The 10591-nt window shown below is 36.6% G+C and overlaps 2 protein-coding genes across 2 annotated transcripts; one reads left to right on the forward strand and one right to left on the reverse strand.

The window, feature by feature from the left end:
* Window positions 1–389: 389 nt before the first annotated feature.
* Window positions 390–4330, reverse strand: LOC100186978 (b(0,+)-type amino acid transporter 1-like). The gene is made up of 7 exons (XM_018816985.2): window positions 4062–4330; window positions 3261–3619; window positions 3035–3202; window positions 2425–2572; window positions 1633–1820; window positions 1017–1223; window positions 390–726 (listed from the first exon to the last, which is right to left on the reverse strand). The coding sequence occupies exons 1-7, from the start codon at window positions 4195–4197 to the stop codon at window positions 490–492; spliced, it is 1443 nt and encodes a 480-aa protein (XP_018672530.1). The 5' UTR covers window positions 4198–4330; the 3' UTR covers window positions 390–489.
* Window positions 4331–6099: 1769 nt separating this feature from the next.
* On the forward strand, window positions 6100–8420 carry LOC100186253 (3-oxo-5-alpha-steroid 4-dehydrogenase 1-like). The gene is made up of 3 exons (XM_002120309.4): window positions 6100–6398; window positions 6841–7053; window positions 7680–8420. Exons 1-3 carry the CDS (start codon window positions 6192–6194, stop codon window positions 8064–8066), a joined length of 807 nt encoding a protein of 268 aa, XP_002120345.1. The 5' UTR covers window positions 6100–6191; the 3' UTR covers window positions 8067–8420.
* The last annotated feature ends 2171 nt before the right edge of the window (window positions 8421–10591 follow it).

The following is a 10591-nucleotide window of genomic DNA, read 5'->3' on the forward strand; positions in this document are numbered from 1 at the left end:
GGGACACCTTTTAAATCTATTTTCTCCTCCAATTTGGTAGTAAACAAACATTCAACGATTTTTTATAAAACTTTATCCTCACGGCTCCCATCGACCATTGTTTAAAACACGATCAGAATATTTGGTTATTATGTGTCAAAGGTGTCCCATATTCCCCCACCCTACTATACTGCAATAGTAACTTATACAAAGATAGCTATACTGCAACACTAACTTCTATAGATAATCATGGCTAGCGAGATCTACCTACAGTCGATCATAATTATACAGTAGGGTGGGGAAAGATGGGACACCTTTCCATTCTACTTTCTCGTCTTGTTTAGTAATAAACAAAGAAAATTCAAAGAATTATAAAACCGTATCCTCACGAATCCCATATAGACCGCTGTTAATTGTTTAAAACACGATCAGATTGTTTGGATATTATGTCCTAAAAGTGTCCCATCTTTCCCCACCCTACTATACCATGCAAGTTTGCAAGAAAAACATTCATTTCAATTTCCTCCATTCAGACGGTGCGACAAGCAGAAATTGTTGCAGAAATTTTGTCGCATTTTCCAAACCAGGAACTCGAATACGCTTGTGGACAAAAGTAAAATATAACACAAGACCAAGAGCGCAAAATGCTAATGCATAAAAGTAAAGAAAATGTGGGTCGTTGATAAGAGGGAGAATCACGAAGAAGGCGGAAAGAAGGGTCAGGAATACAGGAATCACAGTAGGGACCTGCGGTGCATAAATTCGGGCCTGAGGTCATTTTAATTGGATTTACAAGAACAGCTTGACACTTAACAGCAATTGCTCAAACCCAGTGGTCCAAAACTATTGGGTTGTCCAAATTATCAGCCATAAATAAAAAATCAGCTAAATAATAATACTTGATAACTCGTAAGCTGGCACGAGGTGTTTAAAACGGAACACCCGTGTTAAAACGACTGTCGTTTTCCGGCCACGCGAGGATAAAGTAAGGAGTTACATATAGTTACATATATACATAACTTAGATTCATTGCGCACCTTGTAAGGTCGTTGCAGATCGGGCATTCTGTGTCGCAGGATTAAAACAGAGAGAGCGCTGAGGCCTTTAAACGTCCAGTTTACGAAGCCAAATGTGTCGATTAAAGGTCCTAACTGCCCGATACTAACGAGTACGATGCATCCGATGGCGTTAAGAATGAGAGCAGCGCTTGGGGTGTGTTTATAAATATGCAGCATTCCGAAAAGCTGAAAAGAAAGTTTTTTAAAGAACGACACCGGAAGAATATTAATAGGATTTATCTGTATCTTAGATTATGGTAGCAAAGAATTAGAAGTATTTTTAACGAAAAAAAGACAGGATATAGTAGAGTGGGTATTTTACATTTTGTGGGTGATTATTTTTTTGTGGATTTTTTTTTATTAGTGGCTGATAATTTGGACAGCCCATTAGTGACCACTGGGTTGGAGCAATTGACGTTAAGTGTCTTGCCACATACGCCCACAATATGAGCAATGACGAGCCTTGAACACATTATACCTCTGAGTTAGAGGCAGACGCGCTAACCAACTGTACTACGACAATTATTATCATAAGTTTTACAAAAGGATTCATTTAGGCCCAATGGTATAAAGAATTTTAGAACAGTCTTTATACCTGTGGCAAATGTCCTCTTCGAGCTGCCACGTAAGATACTCTACCAGTAGTTAAGACCCCACCATTGTAGGATCCGGCAGTACACAGGCAGACTGTAAGAGGAACTATCCACGCTGCTCCCCCCATCGCTTTCAATGCGAATGGTAATGCAACGATTTTAGACGATCCCATTTCATCCACCGACAACACTGAACAAAACAAGCGCTGAACGTAACGTAAGGGATATAGGAGGGGGAAGATGGGACGCCGTTTCATTTTATTTCCTTGTCCCATTTGAAGTAAACAAAGAACATTTATAGAATTATAAAACCGTATTCTCACGACTCCCATAGACCGCTGTTAATTGTTTAAAACACGATTAGGTTATTTGGATATTATGTGCTATAGGAGTCCCATCTCCCCACCCTACTATTTAAGTCCGGCGCCGTGGCAAAGCGGCTATAGCGCGCCTCTAACCCAGAGGTATTTGGTTCAAGGCTCGTCGCTGCTACTATTGTGGGTGTATATGTGTTCTTGGGCAATACAGTTAACAGCATTTTCTCCAAACCAGTGGTCACTAATGGGTTGTCTGAATTATCAGCCATATATAAAAAAATATATATAAAATAATTCCAAAAAAGTATTTACTCACAAACTATTATATACATGGAAACTCGTAAGCTGTCACGAGGTGTATGAAGTTTTATGAACACCTGTGTTATAACGACTAACGTTTTCCGGCCACGAGAGGATAAAGCAAGTTCCAGTCATTCATTCATTGGAGGTAGACAATTAGATCGTATATTTCAGTACCTGAGAAGTATGCGCAGTTAATAACCAGATAAGCGAACATTACGAATGCAATTGATAAGATGGAAGCTTTGGGAATCGTTTTCCCGGGGTTTTTGACTTCTTCTGTGACGTGACAAAGAGAATTCCACCCATCGTACGACCACATGACCTGTATAGTTAAATATCTTTTAAGGTTTTACATTAGGCTAGTTATGTGTGTGCCCTTAGAACAGCACCAGTGTTCTGTTCCAGAACCGCCGCGCGATTGTATTTATAGTGGGGTAGGAAAAGACAGGACACCTTTTCTTATTATTTTCTTGTCACATTTGGTAGTAAACAAAAAACATGCCAAGAAATGTAAAACCGTATTCTCACGACTTCCCTAGACCGTTGTTTTAATTGTTTAAAACATGATCAGGATATTTAAGTATTGTGCTAAAGGTGTCCCATCTTCCCCCACAGTACTAAAAGATTAATGCCGTATTTTAACGAGTTCTATCATCGCCAGATAAATAACGGTTCATCATAGTATAGTGATGTTAGAAATGTTATCATAGACTACTTATTACCAGGCTTCGTGTTTTAATTACTAGGGTATTAGTTTACTTACGGACTCTGCTAATCACAATACCTGGTAAAATGCACCAGACAAACTTAAAACTGAGAATCCCTTCAACGCTTGACTGTTAAATGAACTCGTGAAATTTTGTTTAGCAACCGAGTTGTCACGAATGACGTAAATGATGCCACCCACGACTACAACTCCGATTGCCAAGAACTTCGATGCCGCAAACGCCACCTGTAAACAAATATAGGGAGCTGTAAGCCATGAATTTGTTAATACACAAACTCCCGACCTGCATACGAAGGGCGCATTTTACGCTGAGTATATTTACTGCTGTAAGCAACAGCATCAAGCAGATTGCTACTAGTTTTACGCTTTCTTCCGGTGGTTTTGAGCCGACGAAGAACGGCTCTGTAGCATAGCGAGCAAAAGTGAGAACAAGTGCTGCATCTGAGCTTGGTACACACGTGTACATCCAAGGTATTAGAAATGCCAAAGCTGGATGATACGCGTACGTCAGGTAAGTGTAGTCGCCGCCCGACTCCGGTATCGAAGTTGCAAGTTCACAGTAGCACAAAGTTGAAAGCATGGCTACAATTCCGCCCAACACCCAGATAATTAATGTAATCCCGACACTGTAATTGGCAGCAGCTGGAATTGTGAAACAATCTGATGATTTAGCCTTGTTTAATATAGTAGGGTAGGGGGGGACGGGAGGCCTTTGGCACATAATATGAAACATATTTTAATCGTACGTACACCATATGGGAGTCGTGATGGCATGGTTTCTTTGAACTTTCTTTGTTTTTCTTTGAATGTTCTTTGTTTACTATCAAACGGGACGAGAAAATGGAATGAAAAGGTGTCCTATCTCCCCACCCTACGATATCATGTTAAACTACAACGACATATATGTTCAGTGACTGATTGCCGAAGCACGTTAAAGTTCGAGTGCACAGCGTTAGCATAACTTCCTGTGCATATGAACGTGCAGTCCATACGTGTTTATAGAGCTATATACTCATTTCTACTATGTTACTAATTTAATGAGCAAAGATTGTCCATAATTGCATGAGCACACCGTATGTCTTACCGAGAACCCCGTGTGGTGAAATAAATATTCCAGATCCAATTATTACACCAGCAGTTACAAATACACCGCTATACAATCCGATAGAACGCTTTGTTGTAAACCGTTTTCCACGTCCTTCAACAGCAGGTCGGCCCATCTTTTGCGGCACAGAACACAATATGAACTATTGCAAAACACTGTAACTGACTATCTTTAAAATAAAGTCAACAAATTTATAGAAAGAGTGAACTCAAAATTGATAATTTCTGTATACAGATGGAATTTTATAAGTTACATGTATTTTAACCATTAAAGTCAATAAAGCCTGCTAATTATTTTGTTTATGATATCTCGAAAACGGCGAAGGATTTTTTAACAAAATACCTTTTAAGAAAAAATTATACATACATTCAGCTTAGGAAGTCTATATTTAGACAAATTTTGTAGACCGAATCTATTTGCTCAAAATGTATACTCCATTCAAAGCATACGTTATTTCGGTGTACTGTTGCGTTAGACACTTCCTGTATAGGCTATACTGCAGTGTTGAGTTAAATGGTAGTAAAACGTACGCTAGAACATACGTTGTTGTTTAACTGCTTTAATATATTATTTATTTATAGATCACATTCAACATTTTCTAAACGTTTTCGACTGATACTCCATGTGATGTGTTTTAATAGCCTACTGTCGATCACCTTCCTAAACTAAAAATTGTGCGACAATAGGCTGGACGAACACGTCGGAGTTCGCTCTTTTTCATCATATATGATGTCTTATCTTTAGTTCTGACCAGGAACGGGCCATGTATATAGGCTACACCCGAGGGTAGACAGTAACAGAGCTTTATAGACCTGAACTGACTTTGGGAATTATACAGGACTTTTAGAGGTGATATGCCCACTTGACGCTTATTATACTTGCCCGATTTACTTGCGGTCTATACATTTCCGAATACTGTTATATATCTAATTTATTATTGATACATCGTCATGTTAACTGCCGAAGTAATACGATAACTAGGCATTATAAGTAAGCAGCAATGCACAAGTTGATTAAACCAAGTATCGTGTCAGGCCATCCTGCTGTTTCTATAAATAGATCCGTCCTGAAACTGAAAAGCTGCGTTACGTAAAGTGTATAGTCCGGGACGCTGTTCTGACGACCTACCGCTACTGACAAGACTGTAGGCTATAGGTTTCCCTAATTAATAGTTTAATAACAATATAAAAGTTAGTATATGAAAAAAGATAAGAACAATAACGACGCGTTGGTATTCGACGCAATATACCCAAATACACCAACGTTTTAACTATGATAACCAAATACACCAAACTTTTGACAACGATTTACGGCCAATGAACCATGTTATCAACTGCCAGAGAGAACTGTGGGCCCTATATATAATACTAAGTTAGGTGTATATAGGCAAAACAGGAGAAAAAGGCGCACTTGCGACCACCAAATTTGCTTATAGCTATAAAATACGCAAGACGTTATCACTTCAACACAAAAGTCAAACATAAACCGCAAGTAAAGCTAGAAACAATACAGAAGAACGCAACAGCATACTACACACAAAAAACACACAAATATATACGACTTCAGAAAATGAAAAGACGTCAAAACTGCATTTGTGCTATAGTGTCCATTGACACGTTAAAAGCTAAAAGCTAACTAAACTTTTCAGCCTATTTAAAAACCAAAGTAGACTGCAAGTACACTCTAACTTCTTGAACAAAGATGAATGTGCAATAAAACGAAAAACCCAATGCAAAATACACAAGTGCGTAAATAGATATAGGAAGTAAAAGAAGTATGTAAGAAGTAAAGGGTTGTTCAGAACTGGAAGGATAACAAAAAATGATACCGCTGCCATAATGATTGAAATAAGTGTTCGAACCAGTCTAATGAATTTGCAGTTAGTATTAAACTTTAAAAATTGTTTTAACAGAGGAATATGGACGCTGTGTTTTAAATCTCATTTCTATGTATGACATTTCTATGTTTCATGACATTAACGCATGACTGCGTTCAACGATAGGTGATAATTTATTCGCTTTTTATTTTTTATTTATAAAGTTGTTCTGTATTTACTTTCCAGAAATGGTTTTCACTGTATAGTAGCAATCATAGTTCTAAATCGTTACCATGTCTGGGTATCTCCGAATATTTTATAATGTTTTAACCGGCGCTGAAGACCTCAAGAAGCAAATAGATTTAATGGCTGGCGTTTTGATCGGCGTTTCACCGATTATACATCTTATAATTGTGTCCGGTATTAATGCTCCTTATGGAAGATATACCTCTTCAAGTTGGGGACTTCCTATCAATTCCAAGCTTGCTTGGTTTTTGCAGGTATTTGACAATGTCATTATTAAATCTAGTTTTAGTTTTCTATTGATTGCTGTTTCACTGTAAGTAGATTTATACCAGTTTCATTTCTCTTTTTATATCGGTAAGACAATTTGCAGGGGTTATTAAACTGTTAATCTGCAGCACGCTTGCATTTTCTATATCAGTTTGTGCTAAATCAGTTTTAAAATTTGAAATCTTAAATTTAAATAAAAATAAAAATTTTTACATTTGATAATTTTCTTGCAACTAAATGTAAATATAGAAGTGTATTTAATTGTGATTGTGTTTTAACAACTTCTGTTTTGTTGCTATATCCTGTCATTTTGTTTAAAATATTTTAAAATCTTCGCTACCGTAATCGAAAAGACAAATAAAATTATTATTATTAAAAGACTATAAGTTTGTGTTCGATGCTCCCTTTTGATTCTATTTTCCTCAACAGGAACTGCCAGCATTTTTAATTCCAGTGTTTTCTTACTTCACCATGACGTCATCCAACGTTTCCACGCCAGCCTTGATATTGTTGTCTGTATTTCTTCTACATTATTTCAATCGAACTTTTATCTATTCACAAAAAATCCGGGGTGGAAAACCGACCCCCATCCTTATTTTCCTTATGGCGATGTTTTTCTGCATTTGTAATGGATATATGCAGGTAAGCTTGTAAAACAATATAGGTGAGGATATTCTCACTTTCGGCGATTGGTAAATTTTCTTGTTTAGTCTGCATATTAAAATCCTGTTTATTACTTTCTACAAAATTAAAGTCTAACTAAGTTTTAGTTGAGAGACGAAAAACGCAATATTTAAAAAAAAAAGATTTTTTTTTAAATCAGTGAGATAGTCAGGGCCTGTTTTTGTGGTTATTGAAAATCTTGTCTTAAATATTAAGCTTGTCAAAAGCAATTTTAGCAGCATTATTGTGTAATATAAACATTTTTATCAACTCATTTGGAATAAATGTAACTTGCATTATTCTCACCAATCACCCACAAAGTAACATACATGGTAACTCGTAAGCTGGTACGAGGTGTTAAACCCGTGTGATAACGACTGTCGTTTTCCGGCCACGCGAGAAAAGAGTAAGTTACATTCATTCAAGTGTCTTTTTCAAGGACACATATGCCCGCAAACAATGGTAGCAACAACGCACCTTGAATCTGTAGTGTAAACTCTTAGTTAGAGGTTAGAGGCTTGCAAACCACTGTTTCATCGAGGCAAGATATTTTATAAGTTTTACAGCTAACAAAATAAATAAATCCTGCTTTTTTTGTTCCACAGTCTGTGTTCTTGCTTCAAATTTCAAATTATCGCGAGGAATATTTATTTGAATGGAACTTTGTTGTTGGACTGATTTTATTTTTCCTCGGGATGTACATTAACTTGGAATGCGACTCAATTTTAAGAAATCTTAGGAAAGAAGGGGAAAAAGGTTATAAAATACCAACGGGAAACATGTTTAATTATGTAACTGGTGGAAATTTGTTCGGAGAATCTTTAGAATGGTGTGGTTGGGGGTTGGCGTGTTGGTCTATCCAAGGTTTCGCGTTCGCCACTTTCGCTGTGATGTATTTATCTGCAAGAAGCTATTCTCATCATGTTTGGTACCTGAAAAAATTTGAGGATTATCCAAAAGATAGAAAAATCTTTATACCATACATTGTATAAATAAATATTTAATATTCAAAAACATTGACGTTTTTATCAACTATCTTAATGGTACGGAAGCAACTAAAAAACTTTATTTTAAATTATTATTAGCAATATTTTTATTGGAAAATACATTTATACTTCCTTTCTGTTTATCAAATTTTTGAATTTTACAATACATGGCGCTGCTTATATTACTATACGAGGTTCTTGGACTTATTGCAAATTTTAGACAAAATATTTTGCTGCTGCGTGTTGTGATGTTAACAAATGTAATTTGTGTTGTTCAAATCACTGTCGTAATTTCTTTTTCGTGTTGCATTTAATTCTTGTGTATTTTGTTTTGTCATTACACTACTTTACAAAACCAACGATTTCCGTTTATAATATGAACAGTTTGTGTGTGTGTTGATGACGTCATATTACGTCACAGAGATTGCGGAAGTCGAATGACGTCATAATGTTTTTTTGTAACGGTAAGTTCATTTGAATTCACTGCCCACTAAACTAGATTTGTTTGCTTACAAATAGTCGGGTAACATTTCCCCATTGTTTTAACAGATAGACATGCTGGCGATTGTAAAATGAGAACGATTTTTTTGCGACACCGGAAAAACGACAGTCGTTAAATACGGGTGTTTTTGTTTCATACCTCGTGACAGCCTAAAAGGTACCAAGTATGTTACTTTCTGAGTGATATTTTGGCTTTTTTTATTTGTGGCTAATAATTTTAGTGACCACTGGACACATTGGTAGTAAACATATTTGAATATTAACAAAACTATATAACCGAATGCCCCGCGCTCTAAAATAGTTAATTGTTCAATACACAAGATATCTGGTATTAGTATCAGCGGTATCCCATCTTACCCGACAGTACTATACTATGTACATTGTCTGGATATCACTCAGTCGTAAGAAGAATGCTATGTCTATTGATCTTAAAACATGTTAAACACCCGCCCGCGGTACACCCCCCGTGTAACGTAACCTACGCCCTGCGTACACACTTGTAAATCATAAGTGAATTTTGCGTCATAATATCTGCCGTGCAGGTAACGCCCGTCTGTACGCCGCAACACTGTTTGCACTTTTCTATAAATAGAGCAATTTATGCATTCATTATAACAACCAAAAAGTTTTTTTCAGTAAGAGGTATGCGTTGAACTGTACATTGTACTGTATGTATTAACTACATAGCCATAGGCACTGTATAGACTTTTGTGCGGCGTGAGATATGTTTATTAAAGCGCTAATGCTTCGTTTTTTTAACTGGATAAAGCCGTTTCGATTTCTGACGTAACAGTGTAACATGATTATGGTGTTGTTTAAATGGAAATTTTGCTCCATCAGTAGCAGGTACATTTATACTCTGTGCGCTTAATCACAGCACCACACGCATTATAGCTATGTATGATGCAGTCAGCAGTAGTAAGAGTTTTTAGAGGTGGTAGCTTTTAGGGAAGAGATACCAAGACACAAGTATTTGTACTCTAAAACAAAGTTGTCTTCATGCACCTCTTGTTCAACAGGGCTTATCAGTTAGTTGACGATAAGCGAATTCACATTATAGTAGGTGGGGGAAGATGGGCCTCCTTTAGCACATCAAATTTAAATATCCCGATCGTGTTATAAACAAATAACAACGGTCTATGGGAGTCGTGATGAAACGGTTTTATAATTCTTAGACTGCTCCGTGTTTAGGCTACTACTAAATTGGACGAGAAATAGTATGAAAAGGTGTCCCATCTTCCCCCACCCTACTATACCCAAGTCGCTTTTATTCCCTAAAATTGATGTATAGTCTTTATAAAATATTGTTAAATAAAACAGCCAAGAATTTTTTCCCGACCAAAGGACGTATGATTATACAGGTTTGATGATAGAATAGTGAAACTGTTACGTCTGGTCATCGCTTACCACAAAGCGATTCACGCAATTGAAAGTTACATGACAATAGACTTTATTGTTGGTCGGCTTTATTACGTCATTTATGGCGATCTAGATATATCGCTGTTGGTCATACTTAATCGCGTACTTTGTAAAGAACAGCTTCGGATAAGGTGCGTCTTATTTCACTATCTGTTAAAAAGCCTATACTTAAGTAATAGTTTAAGATTGTACAACATGAACTTAACAATATTTAGTAGAGTGGGAGAAGATGGGACACCTTTTCATTCTATTTTCTCGTCAAATTTGGTAGTAAACAAAGAACATTTAAAGAATTATTAAACCGTATGCTCATGACTCCGAAAGACCATTGTTAATTGTTTAAACCACGATCCGGATATTTGGATATTATGTGCTAAAGGTGTCCCGTCTTCCCCCACTCTACCAAATATTGTTAAGTTCATGTTGTTTCAGCTTAGTTTTCAGTTGTTTCAGCTTAATTTTTTTTGAGGATTCCGACGTTAGACAGACGTTATTCCATTCAAACGCCCACAAAATTTCTCATAAACCCGTTAACCCGTTGTGACCAATATGTTTACACAGCTAATAGACACAAGGTATATACCAGACCGATTATGTTCAATTAGATTGTT

Source organism: Ciona intestinalis, unplaced genomic scaffold, assembly GCF_000224145.3.
Source record: "Ciona intestinalis unplaced genomic scaffold, KH HT001080.1, whole genome shotgun sequence".
Taxonomy (NCBI): domain Eukaryota; kingdom Metazoa; phylum Chordata; class Ascidiacea; order Phlebobranchia; family Cionidae; genus Ciona; species Ciona intestinalis.

Excerpts from the sequence above, each read along its gene's own strand:
- LOC100186253 (XM_002120309.4), top strand. The coding sequence starts at position 6,192 with ATGTCTGGGTATCTCCGAATATTTTATAATGTTTTAACCGGCGCTGAA. Across the intron at positions 6,399-6,840 it reads AGCTTGCTTGGTTTTTGCAG|GAACTGCCAGCATTTTTAAT; the intron begins GTATTTGACAAT and ends TTTCCTCAACAG. Across the intron at positions 7,054-7,679 it reads TTTGTAATGGATATATGCAG|TCTGTGTTCTTGCTTCAAAT; the intron begins GTAAGCTTGTAA and ends TTTGTTCCACAG.
- LOC100186978 (XM_018816985.2), bottom strand. The coding sequence starts at position 4,197 with ATGGGCCGACCTGCTGTTGAAGGACGTGGAAAACGGTTTACAACAAAG. Across the intron at positions 3,203-3,260 it reads AATGCGCCCTTCGTATGCAG|GTGGCGTTTGCGGCATCGAA; the intron begins GTCGGGAGTTTG and ends ATTTGTTTACAG. Across the intron at positions 2,573-3,034 it reads TGTCTGGTGCATTTTACCAG|GTCATGTGGTCGTACGATGG; the intron begins GTATTGTGATTA and ends TTAACTATACAG.